This window comes from Fundulus heteroclitus, chromosome 13 (assembly GCF_011125445.2).
Source record: "Fundulus heteroclitus isolate FHET01 chromosome 13, MU-UCD_Fhet_4.1, whole genome shotgun sequence".
In the NCBI taxonomy this organism is placed as follows: domain Eukaryota; kingdom Metazoa; phylum Chordata; class Actinopteri; order Cyprinodontiformes; family Fundulidae; genus Fundulus; species Fundulus heteroclitus.
In genome coordinates, this window is record NC_046373.1 from 36,249,363 (window position 1) to 36,273,698 (window position 24,336).

The 24,336-nt window shown below is 40.0% G+C and overlaps 1 protein-coding gene across 3 annotated transcripts in view; it reads left to right on the forward strand.

The window, feature by feature from the left end:
• vars2 (valyl-tRNA synthetase 2, mitochondrial) overlaps positions 1-24,336 on the forward strand; it is a 106,576-nt gene that overhangs the window by 353 nt on the left and 81,887 nt on the right. For all 3 annotated transcript variants that reach the window (XM_036145630.1, XM_036145632.1, XM_036145631.1), the window contains 5 exons: positions 154-351; positions 16,795-16,876; positions 16,950-17,050; positions 18,247-18,368; positions 18,480-18,546. In XM_036145630.1, coding sequence (XP_036001523.1) covers positions 172-351; positions 16,795-16,876; positions 16,950-17,050; positions 18,247-18,368; positions 18,480-18,546 — 552 coding nt within the window. In that variant the 5' untranslated portion in view covers positions 154-171. The remainder of the gene's footprint in view (positions 1-153; positions 352-16,794; positions 16,877-16,949; positions 17,051-18,246; positions 18,369-18,479; positions 18,547-24,336) is intronic.

Genomic DNA, 24,336 nt, shown 5'->3' on the forward strand with positions numbered 1-24,336 from the left:
TGCACTCAGAAAAGCTAAATTGTCGTGCGCTTTAGAAATACACATACCCTTTCGTGTACATTAATTGTACATAAAATCAATAAAAATGCGGACCTTTAATCAATAAAACTGACGTTAAAGGTGATAAGGTTGTGCATTTATATTTGTTTCCAGGCTGGTTCGTAGCTAAGGATGTGGAGTACAGGTCATTGTCCGAGGGCGAGGCTGGTAGCAAAGACGGCCACTAAACTGTGGTCCAGCAAGCCTTCAGAACCTTCTCGTCCCGTCCCTTCCGCGCTGCCGCGGCCCCAAACCGAGAAACACAGACGCAGGCGCGAACGGGAGAAGACAATACTGTCAGTTCAACATAATGTGAGTCTGAGAGAACCTACATTATTATCATTATTATAATTTTTTTAGAAAGTAATTATGCATAACCACAGAGACCAGGTATTAAGATTATAAGGCAAACTTCAATTCAACCAAGCAACTCAGAAAATTGGTAGTTCTTCAGGTACCACCTTTTTTTGGAAACATGAAAATACAAAGAAACGTCCTTTTAAAGCTGCAGTAGGTAACTTATGTAAAATTTTATTTTTGTCATGTTTGTTAAAACATAAAATATGTCCTTACAGTAAAATATGAGAAGGATAATCTGTGGGGGAGGGGGGTGGATCAAAAATCAAGCTACTGTGGCTCCTTCCAGTAGTACTACTTCAACTTACACGCTCCCAGTCTGAAACAACCAATCAGAGCCAGAAAGAATCTCTTAGTAGTGTCAATCACGCTCCTGCTTACAAATAGCACGCTTAAGACATGCTGTGATCTCTGCATTTGGGGCCATTGGGGCCTGGCCCCACCAGATGCCTCTGTTTAGCTCTATGTTTGCAATAATCAGTGGGCAGAGCAATATTGCAAAAAATACAGATCCCATTAGTAATAAAATACTGTTAGAAACATTTGTGTCTATATATGTATGTCTGCCTGTAGGAGCCACAAATGTATTATGTTTCTTCATCACATGGTGTATGGTTGCTGTGGTGATCACTGATCTCTATTTATTCACTGGATTGCTGATTGGCCGTTGGTAGTATGCGTTGCTGTGAAGCCACCAGCTGCCATATTGGTATTCCCTATTTTCCCCCAGTAACTAGGGAATACGTGCGCTACAGCATCGAACAACGATGATTTTCTCATGTTCGGGGGGGGGGGCTTAAGACTTTTAAAATGTCAAATGCCATATACTTTTATGCTGTGTCTGTGCATTAGCCTTTAAATCTGACATAGATTTACAATAGAGCTAAATTAATGAATAGATTTAAGCACTCCACAGAGCTTCAGTTTCTACACTACATTTCTTAATAATAATAATAATAATAATAATAATGCAAGTAACAGTAAACAAATGACCAAAAATATCTTCAATGATGTAATGATATACAGAGTTGCGGTTCGTGTTGAGAATTTGCATATACTATACATACAAGTATGTATGCACATACTTGCACCCATTGCACCCATCTCACATTCTGCACCCATTGTTTCATCCGTGCAGCATCACTTTGGGGAAATCTGCAATCAACCAAATCAATATACGTGTGTGTGTGTTTGTGTGTGTGTGTGTGTATTTATTGTTGCACCAGTTCAGGACGTGACAGACTGCATTTCCCATCAGGCAATATGGTCAAAATGGCCACCAACTCCCATCATGCAACACGGTCAAAATGGTCACCGACTCTGATAACATTGCTATGGTGATAAGTATTTAACCCGATCGCACACTTCGATCTGCCTTCTTATTTGGTGCCCCGCCAGACTGGGAAGACACCCACAGCTGTTCATTCCGTCGGGATTTTCCCCACGTGCTAGATTGTCTCGCTGGACCGACATTTACCGAAGCAACTTCATCCCTGCCGATGCAGGAGGTCGACTTAAAAAGAAGTACTTTCAAATCCAGTTCGATCAAAGACTGAGAGCCGTTATCTGCCGGTGATCGCTTTCGTTTTGGCCAAACTAAACACCCGAAGAGCCCAGAGACTTCGGGGACCCCCCCTTTCCTTGCTGCCTGACGGACCTGCGTTCACCGAAGCGCTCCAGGACGTCTGCGGATTTGGAGCTGGGACATCCCCTGAGACAACATCAGAGTAAAGAAATATTCCCCCCTTTTTTTTAAATCTCTTTCACCCATAAGGTGATATTATTTAACAGTGGTCGCTTTTCCCATCTTTTTCCCCATTTCTCTCGTTCCTGTCACCTCATCAGTGAGTTAAATCTCTTTGTTAAACCTCAGTTCGCGGTCTCCCCTTGAATTTCTCATTCAGGCCGCTCTCTTAATCAAAGTACCATCCTGCATTGGCGTAAGCGCTGGTTATGTCATTAAGACCTCCCCTTCACCCATCATGCAAGGTTGCAGGTCATGTGTCGTCATAGTCGCCATCTTGGGAAGGTGCAGCGTAGCTAAGCTGTAACTAGACTGTTGACGTTGACTGTTGAGGCGCCCATCCAGTTTCTCAGAGCTACTTCTGCCTTTCAATGCTGCTACGTCAAATGCTGACGCCTTGAATGTGATGTTTAAACAACTGTGAGTTGAACTAAGATTTGCTGACTCTCATTTTAATCCATTTTGAATTGTTTATTTTCATATATTTTCACATGTTCATTTTAGTAGTGAGTAGAGTTCCCAAGGTTGTTGAATTAGAATAATTACTGTAAAAGGGAATTGCTTTGGTTCAATAAATAGCAACCTGTGGAATAGTAATTGTTTGTGTTCATTCCAATTCAGAGTTGCATGGTTTTTCAGAATACAGAGTTGCCTCTTTTTGAGTTAACATCCCACATAAATACAGAGACATTATCATTGGATTGGTGATAAGGAGTAAGGGTTTAAACTCTAATTGCAGTTATAATTTGAGTTATCAACGCTGCTGGATAAATCTCATCGGCCAGAAACCGATCAGACCTCCTCTTCCAGCATAAATGAGTCCATAACAGCCAATTAATAAATGCAGTAGTGTTATAAGCCATTACAAGCTTATAGCCTGGTATCACCACCATTTGAGCCATATGTTGTTATAGCTACTATTTGAGTTTGAATGACCAAATATTAAAATTATAATACCAAATTATAATAAATAATAATAATCATATTCAAACACCTTCTGGCATAACAGTATATATATATATATATATATATATATACAGTGTTTCCCGCAGGAATTTGCTTAGGCGAGGCGGTGAGTTGGGGGGGAGGGGGGAGACGTGACGACAATTTTTGCGTGGACCGACTGGCGGGGGGCGGGGGGAGATCCCTGCGTGCATATCCCTGCCGTTCAGTATATGCACGCACGAAAGCAGCAACAAAAAAAACATGTGTTAACGTCAAATAAACATGCAAGCATATCGAGTTTGTTTCTTTCTTTTTTTTGTGTGTTTTTTTTTCTTTTTTTTGGAATGTTGGCGAGGCGGTTGCGTGAGTTTGGCGAGACGCCAAGACAGCGCTGCGGGAAACCTTTTTATATATATATATATATATATATATATATATATATATATATATATATATATATATATATATATATATATATATATATATATATATATATATATATACATACACACACACACACACACACAGGGGTTGGGCAATGAACTATGAAACTGTGGTTCTCATATTTTGTATACACCTCTGGCTACACTAAACCTCCAATATAAAGCAGCGTAATTTAACTTCTACCACTTCACCACAAATTCGTAAATGGTATGACTTCAAAGCGTTACAATCAGTCAGTCACCCATTGACACCCGGACCCTAGAGGAGCAATAAGCGTAATTGTCAGGTCTAAATACCTAAAACATCATACAACACAGGGAAAGAAAGGCACAAAGACAATTAGTTTGGTTTGGCTCGCGAGGAGAGTAGGAAGAGACCGTACAGTTACAATCTCCAACCCACTCTGCCGGTCCCAGCGTTCTCCTCTCGATTTTATTAAGTTTGGGGCGTTTCCCTAGTTACAGGACTGAGGCTGTACTGAAGGGTGGGGGAACAGATAGTTTACAGCCTCAGTTGTCAACAAAGATACACAGCTGAGTAATCGCGTTCAGTCAGCATATAATCTTGTAGCTGAGTCTTCTTGTTTCAGGAACGGAAGAAACAGAGTGTCTTCTGTTTCTTCACAGGGACATGATTAAGCTATCATGTGAGTAATATGATTATATCAGAAGCTTACATTACTACATCATAACAAGATAAATCGGTTAATGAAGTATAAACATTAATCCCAACAGTAATTAATAATAAGCTCCTTGGGGCTTCGCCGTTGTAGCTGTTTAGGGGTTTCCTGTGGCTCCTCTCTGCTCTTCCCTGGAATGGGCGAGGCAGCTTTCCCTGTGTTGGTCCCTTTTTGGCACCTTTGCTCTGGGGGTCCCTTTGGGAATGTGGGATTCTGGTTCCCCTGGCGTCTGCCTCAGTGCTTTGGGGGATGGGTCTTTGGCTCCTCACAACCACTATTGAGCATTTTTCTTCTGGATAAACCTCACATACACAAGCGCACTCTCACAAACACCCACAGGTGCTTGGATTCAGGTCCTTAAAGATTCACTTCTATACAGAAATCCCTATTATTATCTTTAGCTCCGGAGTTAAAGTTCTCAGTCGCTGCGACGGATTTCCGTCATTTGGAAAATGAGCGCAAATTGTTCCGGCTAGCATTTTTTTTTCAATGTTTTAAACTGAAGTTGCTCTCAACCAATGAAACCTGGCAGAGCCGGGACATAAGCCAATCAGAAAGAGAGTAGGGCGGGTCTTTGCAAAGCGGACATCTGCCAAGCAGAGCTTCATCGGCGTTCAATCATAACTTTTCAAAGAGCGTCTCAAACTGGCCACAGATGACTTAGATGAAAGTAGTGGTGGTCAAAGTTTAACTTGGATTTATGAACCAGCAGGTCAGAAAGTTCAGCAGATTGAACATCTGACAACAACTTCCCTCGGTAAGTGTGTTGTTGCTGCTCCTGCAGTTAATTGATGAGTTATTTACACCTGTGGCCACGTCACCTGTCAGCGTTTATTCCCTTGCTTCCAGTAACTTAGCTGATAAACCAAACAGGGATCCCCTCATGATTCACTATTATGTTTAAATTAAAAACTCAAAGAGTAACGCGCTTGCTCAGGCTAATTTAGCATGACGCATTTTTTTTAATTTAATTTTATTATTTTTTTTCTGAAGAAGGGTCGGAATGTGAAACAATTTTCTGCATTTGACAGGGTCAGATTTGGAAAAAGTAAAAAGAATAAAATGCTAAAAGTTAGCAGTTTTATTGAACTTTAAAATAGTAAAGTGATGCCTTTTTATAAACTCAGGAGCTGTGATAATGAATTGCTCTGGAATAACAGACAGAGCAGAGACTGATTATTATAATGTGAGATCTGTGTTAAACTAAAATGTATGACATCATAGTGTTGGTTATGTGTCCAGCTTTGTCCAAGGTTGTGGTTGACCTTGTATGTTCATAGGATTAATTTATACTGAATGTGACAGAGAACCCCCGCGACCCCATGAGGGATTAAGCGGGCCAGAAAATGGATGGATGGTGACAGGGAGCCAGTGGAGTTAATGTACAGGAGTGAAGTAGATGATGTAATGATGAAGCTGCTGTCTTTGTACTAGTTGTAGTTTATGGAGGTTTTCTGGAGGACAGGGAGGGAAAGGAGCTGAAACTGTAAAGTGGACTGTGGACCAGTATGGCAAAAGTGTGAAGAAAGAACTTAAAGCTGCAAATATGAAAGTTAACCAGGTTCTGGATGTGGAAAGTGAAGGACAGGATGGAGAGGCTGTCCAGAATGATGCCAAGGCTCTGAAGAGACAGGAAAGGTCATTGAATATTTTAAAACAGATTTGGTTAAAGTTGACTTTACACAATAAGCAAATTAAGTAACTAATGTGGCATGACGTCCACGGTCCCGGGAATATATGGGCTGACTCGGAAAAAAATTCAGTCAAACTGATTATTTTTGCTTTAACCCCTGCTTTAGCTGTCACTTCATACATTTCGTATTAAATAATATTGTATATCAGTGATGGTATCAAGACGTTGGTTGTTTGTACCTGTAATACTTTATCGTTGGTTTTGTTATTTTTATATCTCTCTTGTGTAGAACCAGAGGATGTTATCTTGCTCTCCCCCTTTCCTTTTTTCCCTTTTAGGATTTTGTCTCATATTTTTCTCTCATTTTTCCCTCTTTTACCTTCATATTTCAGTGTTCATTGAATACAAAATAGTACAAGCATAAAATCTAATAAAGCTTTGTGCATGTATAAATCAAGTGGAGCATTATGGCGAAAGCAGTAAGGTTCCACTTGTGAAAGTAAAATCTGTTGGGCTCTATTTGACATTAAGACAACAATTCTTATTACTCCACTGTCAGACAGGACACACAAAAAAGGAGAAATACGCAAAATTTCACAACTAGGTGGGCTGTTGTGCACTGTCTGTTAACCAAAACAAGATGTGTGACAAGCCAGACCTATCTCAACTTCCAAGTTGAGATAGGCAAGACGTTCTGACAGGGAATGATAGAGTGAGGCAGGCATAAATAGGGAGAGTGACCGAATTGATTCTAGTTAGTGGCAGCAGGTGGGGCTGACCTGGTGCAAAGTGGTAACTAGTAGATGACTGAACCAATAGAATGTTGGCTGATGACAGAGGGTGGACTGAGCTGATTGGATGAAAACTGGTGGTTGAGTAGTGGACACAGCTCACTAAATGGTGACTGGTGGTTGAGGAGTGGACACAATCAGTCCAGAACAGTCCAAATAAAACAAACAAAAACCTAAATCATGACAACCTGGCCCCTCTTTCCTCTCCCCCGTCGCCTCTTATGCAGGATATTGTTAGCCAAAGAAATCGCTGGATGTGCTGTATGTTGTTTTGGTCCTTTGCTACACTGCTCTGATGGTGGCATTTTATGGGCAGGGACGTACTAAGCCTAAGTAATAGCTATTCATATGGATGTACGTGCACACGTGGCCGGCCCGTCTTTGTAAACATGAGACCGGAGAACAACACAGAGAGATGCTGTGCGACATCATATCATATTCCATCTAAAAATATACCTTTAGTTCTTCACAGAGCATTTTTTTGTTATTCAACTGAGAATGCTATACAGCATTCTCACTCAGCTAGTTTTTCACATCTTCAGGGATCTTCTGCATCTTCTGCTCAAATCATTCTGCAGATTAGCATTCTCACTGCTGTTTCGCATGAACAGCTTTTTCTAGTTCTTTCTAAAATAATGATATTTCGCTTATTGCTCCTTTTTAAAGGAGCAATAAGTGATTTTTCACCACTAAGTGGAGCTTGAGCACTGTCTGTTGACCAAAACAAGATGTGTATCAAGCCATGCTTGTCTTTACCTCACTCCAGCACTCGGCACCCATGTCCCGTTTTCACCCATCAGCTCATATACGCATATTTGTAAAGGATAAATACACGACAAAACTGCATCACCTTTTGGAGGAACATGTCTTGTGAAGAAGTAAGTAACTCATAACTTTATAATGCTGTTAGCAAGTGAAAAGTTTGATCTGACGGTTGAGCTCTCCGCCATTTTGTACCTGGCGAGGGCATTTTTTGGGCAGGGACTGGTAAGCCCTGATTGGCAGCTGTTCACGTGCATGCACAATCGGTCTGGCTATGTGTGAGTTAACCTGGCCAAAGTGGCTAAAGAAGGCAGTCAGGCAAAAGATGTCCAGTGCAGCAGGTGGTTTATTCACAAAAAAAGGTGTTGGAAAAAATATTTACAAAAAAAATCTAAAAAAAAAACTAAAAGGTTTAACATGGCTCAACAGATCAAAACTGAACATAAAGCAACCAAAATGAATGTCACGTGCACACAGCTACACTGACCTGGTTCTCCCCCCTCTCCTCTTGTTCTCCCCCCTCTCCTCTTGTCTTTTATACATGAACTCTGACCCTAACTGAGGCAGTGAGGCCTGCAGTTCTTTGGATGTTGTTTTGGGGTCTTTGACTTCTTTGATGAGTAGTCGCTGCACTCTTGGGGTGATTTTGGTCAGCCGGCTTGGGAAGTGTTAGTGTCACTTCTGTTCCATCTTTTCACCATTTGTGGATCATGGCTCTCACTGTGGTTTGCTGGAGTCCTAAAACTTTAGAAATGGCTTTGTAACCTTTTCTAGACCAATAGATCTCTAATACTTTCTCTCTCATTTGTCCCTGAATTTCTTTGGATCTCAGCATGTCTAGCATTTGAGGATTTGTTGAACTTCACTTTGACAAGCAGAACATGTGCATGTGCCGCAGCTGAGAGTACGGTGAGAATGCCAAGTTCTTGGACTGCCTCATAATGTTTAAAGGGGTAATCTGACAAACTATGTGAATATGCTGTTCAATTAATTACTTAAAGGCATACTATGCAACATTTTTCAGTTAATTAATGTGTTCCATACCGTTTTGGATGATTAAATTAGTCATTTCAGGTCGAACAAAGGTTTTCTCGGCCGCCCTGGTGGTCTGTGGGGGAAATACCGCACTTGCAATTGCAAGAGCTCTCGGCCCGCACACACAGGTTCAGAACTCTCGTGCAATACCGCGCGTGTCGGTCTTGCTTTACGGCGAGAACTCCATGTGTTTTTGCCCTGCCATTCACTATAGGCATGCGCGAAAGCAACAACAAAGTACCGCGTGATCACGTCAAATAAACATGCAAGCATATCGAGTTTTATTATTATTATTATTTTTTTTAATTATTTTTATTTATTTTTTTTTTTTGAATGTTGGCGAGACGCGGCGGCGGCCTCGCCAAGATAGCGCTGCGGGAAGCCTGATGTTCATACTTTCACGGAAGCCTGATGTTCATACTTTCACTGTGTTAGTCATTGTTTGTACTGCCGTTTTTTTCACTTTTCGTTGCGTTCGCCTGTCTGCTAAGCTCAAAACAACGCGCCTGGCTTGACGGAGAAACCAGAACAGCTGAGCATCTTTATGACAGTGGACTTTTACTTTCGCCCTCTGGGGGGAGCCTCGCTGGAAAATCAACCCCGGTTGCATAATATCCCTTTAAAAATAATTTGGTGTTGGAGATTGCGCAACGGATTGGATCAGCAGGAGGCAGAATGATGATCGCGCACCTTCAGAATTTTACAACAAAATAGGAGACCCTAGAAGTTGTGAAAAAGGAGCGTGTGCTACAAATTCATGGAATGAAGCTCAGGATTTTCTCAGATTTGACCACGGAGATGGCCAAGAAATGAGCCAGCTTTGGGGAGATAAGAGCCAAACTATAAAGCACTGACGTCATGCACGGCATCATTCATGCAGCCACTCTGATATTAACCTTCAATGGTGAGACTAAAAATTTCACCGAATGATGCGAGGCTGAGATGTATTACATGACGGTGATTGAGTCTGGGCTGAAGAACAGTGGATAAAAGTGGACAGCTGGACAGACATTGAAATAATTAACATGTTAGGTATCTCAAGAAAGGACTATGTTTTATTTTGCAATGTTTTTGTTTGCTATGCAGGATGGAAAGTATTTTGTTATATCGGACTAAATATAATGTTGGGTTACTCTATTCTCTTAAAATTAAGTAAGCCCACATACACTCCTGATCAAAATCTTAAGACCAGTCAAAAAATTGCAAGAATTTGCATTTTGCACTATTGGATCTTAAGAAGGTTCTAAGTAGAGCTTCACAATGTTAAAAGGACAAATCAGTGCAAGAGACAAGAACATTTGAGCAGGGAATTGTCTGAAAACTGCATTTACACTCAAACATGATTTTTTCAGCTGATCAAAAGTTTAAGACCATAGCTCAAAAAAACCTGAAAACCCCCCAAAACAGAAATCAAAATGTCAAAAAAAGGGACTCAGTAATGAGTAGCTCCACCATTCTTGTTGATGACTTCAAACAATCATTTAGGCATGCTCGATGCCAGTGTTTCCAGGAGGCCAGTGGGAACGTTGCTCCAAGTGTTGAAGATGGCTTCACGAAGGGCATCCATTGTCTGGAACTGATGTCCATTTTTGAAAACTTCCCTTGCCATCCATCCCCAAATGTTCTCAATTGGGTTTAGATCCGGGGAACATGCAGGATGGTCCAAAAGAGTGATGTTATTCTCTTGGAAGAACTCCTTTGTCAGGCGGGCATTGTGAACTGCAGCATTGTCCTGTTGAAAAACCCAATCATTACCACACAGACGAGGGACCTCAGTCATGAGGGATGCCCGCTGCAACATCTCCACATAGCCAGCTGCTGTTTGACGCCCCTGCACAACCTGAAGCTCCATTGTTCCATTGAAGGAAAACGCACCCCAAATCATGATGGCGCCCCCACCACTGTGCCGTGTAGAAAACATCTCAGGTGGGATCTCCCTGTCATGCCAGTAACGTTGGAAGCCATCAGGACCATCAAGGTTAAATTTTTTCTCATCAGAGAAGACAACTTTCTTCCACCTTTCAATGTCCCATGTTTGGTGCATCCTTGCAAAGTCCAAACGGGCAATTCTGTGGCGTTGAAGAAGACGTGGCCTTTGAAGACGTTTTTTGTTTCTGAAGCCCTTCTCTCGCAGATGCCGTCTGATGGTTATTGGGCTGCAGTCAGCCCCAGTAATGGCCTTAATTTGGGTAGAGGATCGTCCCGTGTCTTGACGGACAGCCAATCGGATCCTGCGGCACAGAGCTGGTGAAATTTTTTGGGGTCTACCACTTGACTTTTTTGTTCCATAACCCTCAGGATCATTTAAAAAATGCAAAATGACTGTCTTACTGCGTCCAACCTCAGCAGCGATGGCACGTTGTGAGAGGCCTTGCTTATGCAGCTCAACAATCCTACCACGTTCAAAGTCAGTGAGCTTTTTTGCTTTTGCCATCAGGAGGTCTTGACAGTGTAAAGACTTCACAGAAAATGACATGGAATCCAGATGTTTGCACAGCTTTTGGCTTTTAAAGACTATGGTCTTAAACTTTTGATCAGCTGAAAAAATCATGTTTGAGTATAAATGCAGTTTTCAGACAATTCCCTGCTCAAATGTTCTTGTCTCTTGCACTGATTTGTCCTTTTAACATTGTGAAGCTCTACTTAGAACCTTCTTAAGATCCAATAGTGCAAAATGCAAATTCTTGCAAATTTTTGACTGGTCTTAAGATTTTGATCAGGAGTGTATTTACTTTAGAAGATGATGTGTCGTGAGCAGGCATAGCCAAGCTGATATTTTGTTTCATTACAATGTCTAATATTTGTGTGAGTACGGAGGGGGTAGGAATGTGTTTGGCATTGTGTGGAGTGTTATAGTGGAAGCACAGTGTGAAATTAAAAGTAAAATAAATCCAGAATAATTATCAGAATGTTAAAGACAATGTTCTTTTGTTGAGAAAAGGGGGGCTTAAAATAGTATTAAACAATTGACCTGCTGTGGTCACCCCAGGTTCTTTTTCTGACTAATGTGGTGTTTCTATTGTAGACTTTGAAGTAATAAAAAGACTCTCGAAACCAAAACTATACTTTACCATATTCAATCGAAAAGGCAGAGGGATGTTTACACCTTCAGTACTGGACTCTCATACACAACAACATGACAGGCAGATTTCCGGACACCGGAGAGCCCCGTTCATTCCTTACACAGACATTAAGTAGGACCAATTGTGTATACCCATCCAGGGTGTGCATAGTCTGATATCAGTGTTCCGTTCATCACATTGGTGGAGAAGATCATGCTATAATGCAGACGTGTCCAAGCTGACACGTTTTCCCCTAATAAGTAATTTTGTCCAATCTAAGCATGTCAGACTCCGTGCCTCCAGAGTCCGTTTATCTGTAATTTCCATGGTAACCGATTATGCAGTCCAGTCTCTGTAATCTCATAATCTCTAACAATAGTTTATTTGAATGTGTGCAATTTGAGGAATAAAGTACATGACATTCAAGATATTTTACAAGACTATAATTTACAGGTATTAGCAATATTAGAAACACATTTAGATCTATCAATAAATAGCCCTGTGTTAAATATAGACGGTTATAAAATATATTGACAGGACAGAAATCTACATGGGGAGATGTAGCATGTTATGTACAATATCATATCCCATTCAAGGTGAGAACAGATCTTCCCATCACACGAGTTAAAGCAATCTGGTTACAGCTACAGTTACCTCATCTAAGGCCCATTATTATTGGGTGTCGTTATAGACCACAAAATGCTGCTATAATGTACTTCCTGTATATGGTATGTGATACAGGAAATTTAATTTATTTTTAGGGGATTTAAATATTGATTGGAAATCTGAAAGTTGTCATTTGCTCATACTTGTAACTTGTTACAACTTGTTCATGAATTTACAAGAATATATTTAAAAAGTGATGGTACACATTCTGCAACTCTTATTGATTTCATTTTACAAATGGGGCAGGGTTATGATTCAACCCGGTTTCTATTCCATTTGGTTGCAGTGACCAAAATCTAATTGCAATAAAGAGGAAAACAAAGTAACCTAAAGAAAGGCAAAATTTTATTTGTAAAAGAAACTAAACATTTTAAAAAGAATGATTTTGCATGTCTCTGCTCCATAAAGACCCTAAGGAATTTATGAAACAAAGGGATAAAGTCAAAACGGAGGAAATAAAAACAAATAATTCAGGAAAGTGAAATGACTATCATAAATTCGGAAATTTTGTGACAAAAGAAAATTAAAATTGATTATCAAAAAAATAAATTATGCTAAACTAGATAATGCAAAAGTGTGGGGTACATTAAATTAACTCATGGGAAGAAAAACAAGACAAGCTCCTCCTTTTTTGAAAATGGGATGGAATTTATCTTACAAAACCAAAAGAAATTGCAAATAATCTGGGCCAGTATTTTGAAAATAAAATTCTAAAAATACCATGAAATTCAGACAAGAAGAAAATATTTCATATGAATTAATAAGTAACAATACAATGCAAGCTAAGCATTGTACTTTGAAGTGACTGTAGATCATGTTAAAAATTGTTGCAGGAAAGTAAAAATAAACCCTCTGGTACCAGACAGAGCAACATTGAAATCAAATTGTTAAAGTTGGTGGTAGATTTGAATTTTACTGCCTGTTTCTCATATAATTAATACAAGTTTCGGGAAAAAAATCTTTCTATCACAATAGAAGATAGCAAAGATTATCCCTTTGATGAACAACAGCAAAGAATCATTCTCAAGTCAAAATAGCTAACCAATAAGCTTGTTACCTGCACTAAGTAAGGTTCTGAACAAAATAGCATATGATCAAATACAGGAATATTTTGCAGTCCATGACTGTTTTATGAAATTTTTATTCAGATTCAGAAGAGATCGGCAACACACAAATAAACACACAAACACTGTTTCTGTTATTATAATAGTGCCCATATTTATTATTCCCCACAGAATACAGCAACACAAAACAGCAAGCACTTCGCACACGCAAAGTAGCAAGCACTTAAAGCAACATTACTTTCAGACAAGCGTGATGTTCCATCCCTTACCCTGGCACAGAACTGGGAAGCCGGTCAGTCCGGTAAGAGCACAATCCACGCAGCCGGGCGTCCGCACGAAACCCACGGCAGACTTCAACGACTGAGGGTAGTTCCCTCCTTTTTATGCCCATAAACAAAGTATCAGATGGGGGCGAGAGTGGCCAGTTCTCTCTCTCAGCTGATCTGTTCGTCTGAAACATGTTTCCAAAACAAAAACCGTTCCCAGCATCTCAGCAGTGTGTGAAGCAAAATAACATTGCAAACTCAGAATACAGCAAATATAAGCAAAATAAGGAATACAGAATCAGTCTTTCCCACGACACATTGTCATAGGTTCCCACCACAAGTTAAAACAAGTTATAGCAAAATAACACATGTGGTTCTCAGTTTTATGTGAGAAACATAATAACAGAGCACAAGCATATACAGTCCTGCTCACCATTATTGGCACCCCTGAAGTTTAAGTACATATAATGGAATATTTCCTGAAGGAAATTCATCAAGTGAAACAACATTTTACTGCTGATAGCTTGTGCTTGATGCAAAACAGCGATTGATAAAAAACATTTCAAAACATAATCATTATGAGGAAAACAAAGAAAAACATAATGTTTACCATGTCAATGGTATTGGCACCCTTTGCTGCAAATCAGTATTAAAACCCAATTCGGCTCACCTGTTGCAAATCACACATAAAGATCATTTGTGATGAACTGCCTCCACACGTGTGACATGAATTAACCAATGAATGATCATGTTGGTGCTTTAAAAGGCACCTGTTAGTCCATCTTCACATGTGACAATGGTAAAGACAAAGGAGCTGTCTAAGGATACCATAAATGCTATTATTTGTAAGTACAAGAACTCCAAAGGGTATAAAGCCATCTCCAAAGACCTTGGTATCCCTGTTTCAACGGTGTGTCAAGTTTTCCAGGCATGGAACTGTCAAGAACCTCCCTGGAAAGTGGGGGGAAGAGAAAAATTGATGACAGAAGTCTATGACGGTTGGTCCAAATGGTGGAAAAAAACACCACATCAAACATCTAAAGACCTAAAGACCCACCTAGACCAGTCTGGTGTGATTGTTTCAGCAAGTACCATACGCCGCACACTAAACAAAGTAGGGCTTTATGGGCGGAGGCCAAGGAAGACCCTATTGCTAAAGAAAATACATAAAAAAGAACGACTGAACTTCGCAAAAGAGAACCTGGACAAACCTCAAGCCTTCCGGGACAACATTTTATGGACAGATGAAACAAAAGTGGAGCTTTTCGGTAATTCACACAAACAGTATGTTTACAGACGACGCAATGAAGCCTTTAAAGAAAAGAACACCATACCAACAATCAAGCATGGTGGAGGATCCGTAATGTTGTGGGGCTGATTTGCGGCATCTGGTACTGGAGGCTTTGACCGTATCACAGTCATCATGAAATCAGAAGATTATCAAGAAATTCTAGAGCGAAATGTCTTGCCCAGTGTTTGAAAACTTGGTTTGAGGCTAAGATCCTGGGTCTTCCAGCAAGATAATGACCCAAAGCACACGTCCAAAAGCACACAGGCATGGTTGAAAGGAAAAAAATGGACTGTTTTAAAATGGCCAGCAATGAGTCCTGATCTCAATCCAATTAAAAATCTTTGGGTAGAGCTGAAATCTGCCATTGGAGAAAGGGACCCTGCAAATGTACAAGAGCTCGAGCAGATTGCAAAAGAAGAGTGGGAGAAAATGCCACCCGAGAAGTGCAAGAAGCTTATAGATGAATATAAGAAATGTTTGGAGGCTGTCATTGCTGCCAAAGGCTGTGCAACCAAATATTAGGGAGGGGTGTCAATATTAGTGCACATGCTGGTTTTCTGTTTTGTCCTTTGAAATTAAAATATTTGTGTTGAAATGGTAACTGTCTTTGTTAAATTATTTTGGACCTCAAATTGAAAGATCCTGCTGATATAAGTTTTGAACATTTCCATTTATTTCTGAAGATTTTCACTCAGCTATGCAAAACATGAAGGGGTGCCAATAATGGTGAGCAGGACTGTATGTTGCTCTTAGTTTAAAACTAACCAGTTTTTCCCAAAATACATTGTCAAAGAACAATAATAATTCTTTAATATATCAATGACTTTGATACAATTCTTTAACATGCTTATAAAATGGGTCATTCCACAACTACAGCACTTACTCAGGTTATTGATCATTGGTTAGAGGATATTGATAACAAAAAGATGGTTGATACAATATTTTTAGATTTAAGTGCATCTTTTGAAATTTTACATCATAAAATTCTCTCAAAAAAGTTAAATTGTTATGGATTTCAGTTATCGGCATTAAGGTGGATAATATTAATAATTAATTGAACTTTATGATCTCACAATGGAGAAATTCACTTCTGCATTTTAACCCATCCGCTTGGGGAACAGTGGGCTGCCACTGTGCGGTGCCTGGGAGCAATCTGGGGTTAAAAGTCTTGCTCAGGGACCCAGAGTGCAGGCTGTGGGGATCGAACCGGGTGCTTGCAACCTTCTCAGAGCACAAGCGCACTGCTCTAACCAGTAGGCACCACTCCCCTTATAAATAAAAAGTTATCTCAATAATCGAGAGTATACAGTTCATTTAAACGGTAGTTATTCTGAGATTGGACGGATGAATTGTGGAGTGCATCAGGGCAGTTGTTTGGGACCTCCCTTTTTTTCTATTTTTACTAATGATTTGCCCCTGGTTTTAAAACATGCAACTATGGCTATATATGCAGATGACACTACATTATTTGAAATTGCACAAACAGCATGTCGAATGAATAAAATTTAAAATGAGGAATTGGTCTTAGTCATACAACGGCTTGGATCCAACAAATTAGTTATTAATACTGTAAAAACAAAATGTATGATAGTTGGCTTAAAATATTTCCTACAAATTAAACCTATCTTTAATCTGACTTTAAGATGTATCGCAATTGAACAAGTAGAACAAGAAAAGTTGTTAAGAGTAATAGTGGTCTAAAAATTATCGTTGGCCAGTCAAATTAATGATGTACTACAGAAAATGGGAAGGAGTATGGGCACTATTAAACATTGTAGGAAATTCATTCCTCAGCAGTTGACCAAGCAACAATTTGTTTGTAGGTTTGTTTCCGGATATTGAGTATAGCAGTTGTAAGTCTCATATTTTCTTGACCAACACACTTAAGAAATGCTGTAAATGGATGTTAACTGTTGTTATTTGTCTGCAGATAACCAATTGTTTTTGCACTGTTCAGTTTTTGGCGAGAAAACCTTTTTATGATCATCTTTTAAATTCTTGAATTTTTGCTTTCAGAAGGCGCAAGATCAAGCATTGACCTGGAGTGAAAAACCGAAGATTGTATACACAGCTCAAACACCTGCTGGGACCAAGAAAGGTGCTTTTTCTCACACATAGTATGCATTTAGTGATTTATTTAGTTGTTTGATTATGTATACATTTGTTTGCAGATACCAGCTTGCCTTTCCCATCTTCTTACAGTCCAGACTATGTGGAGTCCTGCTGGTATCAGTGGTGGGAGAAACAGGGATTCTTCAATCCTGATCAGCATGTGAGAAATCTTAAGATATTTCTTTGATCTTCTTATTTATTTAGTTAAGTAAATTGGTGACTTTTAGGCAAATGTACCTTTGCCTGGAGAGCTTATATACTGAGGGAAGAGTGGAGAATGGCATTGCATCAGCGGTGTCAGAGAGCAAACAGGTAGACAGAGGAAAGCTGAACAGTCAACACAAAGAAATATGAAGTAGAAACAGACAAACCAATAAGAAAAAGACTAACACTGATCTAGGAAACACAAAGGAAAAAAGTCAAATGACTAGACCTTCCTGACAATAATGAAGAACTCAGAAATGATCAATAACAAAAGCAATTGAAAACTGAAACCCAAACAACCAAAGGATCATAAAACAGAGTTTATATTGTATATATTTGCCATGCTGAGGTTTCTTTGAGAAAAAAAAGAAAAATCTCACTAAGAGCAAACACCTCATATTTATTGTAAAAATTAACTCAGATTATCTTTTTTATTATTATTATTTATCCATTTATTTTACACAAATAAGGTATTTCTTCCAAGCCTTTGGCCAGATAGGTAAAGTAAGAGATAATATTGAATGGCCATACAATGTTCTGTTGAATGGAAAAAAAACATTTTAAAACTCACAAGGACGTTATTTTTAGTTTTCACTCTCTGTGTATTTGACAACAATGATCTTGTACGTGCAGTACTTGTGAGATTAATTAGTTAATTGGCATGCATAATTCCTCTTTAGATTCTTGTTGTTTTCTTGCACTATAAGTCTGCCTTGATAATATTTAGGTGCAGCCTTTCTGGCTTCTTTGGAATTGTGCTGATCAACTCCAGTATGATGAATAAAAAGTACAAGCTAATCATTAATTTAGGCTTTTAAATTGAGGCTCACAGCAGTAAATAGTGTCAGTTTACACAGATAAAAGATAAATGGCAGGATGGCATGGAGGAGTGAGAATAATTTTAATTCATGGAAAATTATATCATCGCAGTACTAAACAACAATATCAGATTGACATTACCAATCACATATTTATTCTAATAGAAGTGACACATAGCAGATGGCTACTCTATCACTGAGCCAATTGATTTGCACCTTGGCATTAACATGCTACGCGTTTCTCGATACAGTTGTTGCAGGTTTGCATTTCCACCTGGTAACACATAATAACAATAATCTTGAGTTTTATCTATGCTGTATGTAACTTCTTCAGGAAAGGTTGTCTCATCGTGTGGATCAGACGTTTTCTCTATGTATTCCTCCACCAAATGTAACTGGTAGTCTGCATCTGGGCCATGCTTTGACAGTGGCTGTTCAGGACGCTCTGGTTCGATGGTAACGGTCAAAATTTAATTTAAAATCTGTTGATAAACATGGAGTCAAAAATATGCTTGAAAAGCTTTTTAAATATATGATTTAATAATTAATAATTTTGTAATTTTCTAGGAGAAGGATGCAGGGTTACAAAGTTCTGTGGGTCCCTGGATGTGACCATGCAGGTATTGCAACTCAGGTATGACAACTTCTCATTTCTGTATTTATTATTGTCCTATGATAATTTTTTATGTCAACCAATTACTCATGTAAACCTACTTTTAAATGTCCATGTATAGTTAATTAAAAAAGGTATTTTCCTCTTACAGATTACTTTGATTCTGTTTTTTTATGTCAAACCCAAATGCTTCAGATCATTAAAAATGTTAATACCATTCAAAGATCTCCTGCATAAATACAAAAGGCAGGTTTCAAATGATGATTTCCTTTTATTTAGCCTGGCCAGCCAGACTAACTTTTGCCTCTCTTTGATACGGCTGAAGTTAGTCTGGAACTGCTCCCATAGAAGGCTTTTTCTGGGGTGGAAACAGGCATAAAGTAAAACAATTAGAGAAAATGGGGATGTGATGTAATAAAGGCACAATCAGACTTCCGCTGTCAACATTTCACAATATAATTCAACATGGCGAGCCGGAGATGAGCGGAGACTGCTGGGAGGGGTCAGCAGAGAGTGTTTTGCAGAGAGCTGACCCTAACTATAAATAATTCATTATAGCTTGAAGGTTTCTGGCAGGATTGAAGCAAGTCTGGCAGAGACTGACCCTCATCAAAAATATTGATACACATACACCCAAAATTTCAAACCCAAAATTTCTGAACACCATTGTAAAACTGTTGTTTAACCTTTACCGTTTCTTAAGTCCTAGAACAATAAGAAAGGGTTAAAACAGAATAAACTGTGTTAGAACTTATTTTCAGCCTTATCATACGCTGGGGCATAATAAGGTTCAGGGTCACTTTTGGATTCCATCAGCTCGCTGTTTAATGTTGTTAAACACATGACAAACTCAGTGAGAAAATCTCAGCAGATACTTTTAAGGTTTTCCTTTGTGATAATTTCTTTGGAATGGCTCCACCTTTTAACAATATTACCTTCTGGTTTTGCATTGTAAAAGGGTCGATTTTTATCTGGCTGCTTAGGCTTTTGTGGCAGCTTGTCTCCAAACCTTTCGGTCTGCTGGATCACTGGAGAACAGAATGTGTGTCTTTTCTTAGGCCTGTTTCCTGTGTGAAGGTTTAAGATTCTAAGTTTGCTTTGTTTCCTGTTGGATTGCAAACGAGTGTTCCAAACAAACTGGGCATATCTGCAGATCTCATGCATGGAAAAGTTATTTTCCTTGCAATGCACGGTCACATTGTATCTTACACTCTCATGCAAATTACGGAGGAACTTAAAATACTTAAAAAGTGGGTCCTCTTCAGGACCTGGAGAATTACATCTCTGAGAATAAACTTCCTTAAGCGAGAATATTCTTTTCTTAAAGCTTTGAGCGAAGAGCTGAATAACTGTCATGAATCTCTGGAGGAAGAGCTTTAATGAAAACATGAATGCATCCAGCTGTTGTTTTCCAAATAAGCTTTAGTTTCTCATGAGATGAGGGAAAGGGCAGGTCAAAAAGACAGCGTTCTACTTCCTGCAGTTAATTATGAATGTTTGAACGTATTCGCCAACTTGAGTCCTGAGCAAGGTACTCAAGTTGGCGAATTTGGATACCGTAACTATGAGCTGGACCTGGACCACCTGGGAAATCAAGATGGTTATGTTCATGAACCAAAGGAGGTCTTTGAACTAACCTTTGATGTGAGGAAGAATGCTTCTGATCTAAGTGAGAGTTTTCCAAGGTGTGAACTCTGACATGTGGTGGGAGTTTAGGTTGGTGTGGGCCACCTGAGTGACTCATCTGGCTTTTAGGGGGCGGCACAGAGTCAGGACAGGCGGTGGTATGAGTCAGGTGTGATGGCTGCTCATCCCTCCAATCTGAACCACCTATGTCTGCAGAGTTATTTACCTTTGGGGCTGTCCACTGCAGCAGGGTGGTGCAACGCTCCACTATGGACCTTTTGACTTCCAGCACCTCCCATGGAGTCTATGGAAGTACTTTCTTCAAAATTTAGAGGTTCTGTTCTAAATTATGGCAAGACTGGCTCTGTTCTAGGTGCTGCATTAGAAACTGCAGAGCTGTTCTGTGATTCTAGCTCCTGCAAAGAGTCAACCTGCTGGGGTTGATCATGTGAGGATTTCACCTGGAGGGTGGGGAACTCACTTCTCTGGTGAGACGCAGCCTCGCTGACAGGAGTTTTGACGTCCTCTGTCTCAGCTTCAGCTTCCTCCATCCTCACCTCGGCCTTTGAGAGCTCAAGTTTGGCAGCATTCACTGTCTAAAACCATCTGATGCTCAACAGGCAACTGAAGATACTGTTTAGCTTTTAGTTGGGATTTTCGCTGATGCAACAGGGTGATCTGGCAAAGAACATCTGTAATCAGAGCGTCTTTAGTTTGGGTTTTCAATAAAATTAATTAGTTCCTTAATATTTTTATCGTATGCAGCAAGGTTGAAACTATTTAAATTATTCCACTCATCTGCAGATAAGCTGATGAGATCAGCAACGACAACCTTCTGCCTCTCTATGTCTGCGAAGTCCACCACAGGTGTAGCTTCAGATGTGAGACGTTCTGGCTCCGTCTTGCTAACACAAAACAAACACAAGTTATGACAAAATTTTCAAAAATTCATATGATCCAGTCTGTGCACGCTTAGCTATGCATTTATGTTTAAACATACATTTCGTAAATACTTATTTGTGTGTGTAGAAACAGGTGCGCAAACAGGACACATCACAGCATCTGGACTCAGATTTGCAAGAAAATTTTGTTCAGTCAGTAAGATTAACTTTACAGTGAAATCAACTATCAAACTGTTGGTTACACCAAATAACTTGATTGATTTGATTTAAGCATTTGAATTTAAGCTTTTTGTAGTACAGTTTATTATCACTTGCTGAGAAAATTGTTGACTTTTATTTTTCTAAAAGTCACAGGGGATATTTTCATATGTGTGCAGTGCAAGCTGTTTTCACAATCGGGACACCATGACTGTTTTGCAATTATACACTGTTTAAAGTTATTTAATGTTCAATAAATAACTCTCTGTCTGTTAGGTATTGTCCGGTAAATATCAGCCCGGGAGCTGATATCAGGACAATAGTTGAAAGGGATGATTCAAACACTGGCCATCTTTTAACAGCAAACTCTGCACAGTGTTTTGCAACAAGCTGTTTGAATATGCTTATTATTATTATTAATTATAATTTGGTATTATAATTTAAGTAATAAGTCATTCAACTCAAAATTCCGTTATAACAATTATAGTTTAAATGGTGGCGATGTTAGGCTAGAAGCTTGTAATGATCTATACTAATGCATTATTTAATTAGCTGTTATGAACTCATTTATGCTGGAATAAATGATCTGGTCGGATTTTAACCGAAGAGGTTTATTCGGCAGACTGTGAGAACCCCAATATAACTGCAATTAGAGTTTAAATACTTATTCCCTATCACCCATCCACCGTTGATGTCTCTGTGTTAATATCAGATGTTAACTCCGATAGGAGGTAGCTCTGAATTCTGAATAACCATGCAACTGTGAAATGGATTGAACACAAAACAATTTCTATTCCGCAGTTGTTTTTTTTATTGAACCAAAAGCAATTCCCTGTTACAGTAATTCTCTGATTCGACAACCTTAGAAATCTTACTCACTACTAAAACTAAACATGAAAAATATATATGTGGAAATAAAAGAACATAAAAAAAATTGATTAAAATGAGCGGTTAGCAAATCTAAGTCCAGCTCACGGTTGTTAAACACCACCTTCAAAACATCGGCATTTGACGTAGAAGCATAGACCAGTTCACGCGTGACGTCAGCGCTACATCCGGGTCCCGCTGGTAGGCAAAAAACAGTACTGTTCTCATCTACTACATTACAAAATGGGTGATTTAGAGCGTACTTTTAGTTTGTTTATTTTTGGAATCTAAACAATGCCTAGGACTTGTTGTGCTCCCGGTTGCACACAGAGACTTTCCAAATCGTCGGATATACGTTTCTGTCGTTTACCGAAGGACGAAGAAAGAAGAAAGAAATGGATAATTTCAATGAAAAGAGCGCAGGCAGACAGTCCGAACGGACAGTGGGAGCTATCATACCACTACAGAATTTGCAGTCTACACATCATCTCCGGTAAATTCAACTTAATTCTGCACTAGTCATTGTTCTACTTAAATAGCGGCGGAGGTGAGGTGGCGATCGCTAAACGGGGCCGAGAGATGCGTAGTCGATGCGCTGCAGCAGCAGCACGCCGCATCATTTAAGTTTTCTTCGTGCAATCAGTGTGCAATAATGTTCACCAGACAGCGGCTGCATTACGCCCCTGTTCACGCGTGTTAGTACGTCTGTGTTTACGCTGCAACGTCGCCGACACCCCCACCCATTTTAACAAGACAAAAACACCAAAATAATCCATAGTGAACAATGTTTTTTTTTAACCTACCGGGCGGGTCTTCCTCTCTGCTGAGGCGCGGTCTGTGTCCGACCCCGCTTTCTGCTGTTACACAAACATGTCTGAACATCCATCCATCCATCCATTTTCTGGCCCGCTTAATCCCTCATGGGGTCGCGGGGGTTGCTGGTGTCTATGTCCCGATAAAAAATAATTGTAGCCGTCCAGTGGTTTCAGGGGCTTTCGTGCTTTCTCGTCTGTACTGGCCTGTGTGTTTATAAGGCAGCTGTATGTCGCGGTACGGAACACTTGGCCAGCATTTCACAGACTCGCTCCGTCCCTTCAGGCTTTTGCTGTGTGGATCTGGCAATCTGATACCATCAACCATCAACTTACTCTTAAAACGACCTTGTGATACGTTATCTAAAGAAGAAAAATACGTGGAGAACTCGTCAGTTTCTCTGTTTGCGTCCGCCATTGTGTTCGCCTTTTGCCTACCAGTCCGGCGCACATGCGCGAAAAACTCGCTTCAAAACAATAACAATGAACTGGTCTATAGACAGACAGAATGGCTTTGAGAGTCCCACTGGACTCTCAAAGCCTAACCCTAACCCTCCCTAACCCTACCCAGCTAAGCTACCTACAGTACAGTCATCCGACACCCTGCCAAAATGGCGACTATGATGACGTATGATCTACAAACTTGTGTGATGCGTGAGGGGAGGTCCTGATGATGCAGTCAGCGCTTACACTAAACCGGGGCGGTGCCTCGGCCAGAAGGGGAGTGGCTGACTGAGCAGTTTAAACAAACCGCGAACTGAGCTCTAACAAAGAGATTGAAATGCTGATAAGCGGGAAGCAAAGATGGAAATGATGAGAGAGAGGAAAAAGATGGAAGAATTCGGAAAAACAGTTACAGAAGGACCCGCAGCGGGGTCTTTACGAACCACAAAACAATCACAGCAAAAATCAATTGTAAAAATGCATGCACACACAAAAAAAGATATTCAACGGTTAAAACACTCCGCCTTGGAGTAAAAAGCATTTACTAAGTCCCTAACACCTGCCCAGGCACTTCTGAAACACCCTGTGGGTGAAAAATAAATAAAAGGGGAGAACCCTGTTACTTTGAGGGGAATCAGGAGTGAAGTCCCGGCTCCGGGGTCCTGGAGCACTTGACGACCGCAGCAGCAGCGGGGACGGGATGAAGAAGCTCTTTCGTCTCTTCCTCCGGGCTTACAGATGCTTTGTCCGCCAAACAAAACGGGGTCCTCTTTAGATCACTGGGAGATAAGGTGGCTCCCAGTCTTTGATCAGAGGGAATTAAAAGTACTTTTTAAGTCGACCTCCTGCGTCAGCAAAGCAGGGAATAAAGTTTGCTTTGAAAAATCTCGGTCCAGAGAGAAACTCGAGCACGTGGCGTGGGGTTGGGGTGGGGGGTTTGGAGAAGCAGCTGCATGCCTTCC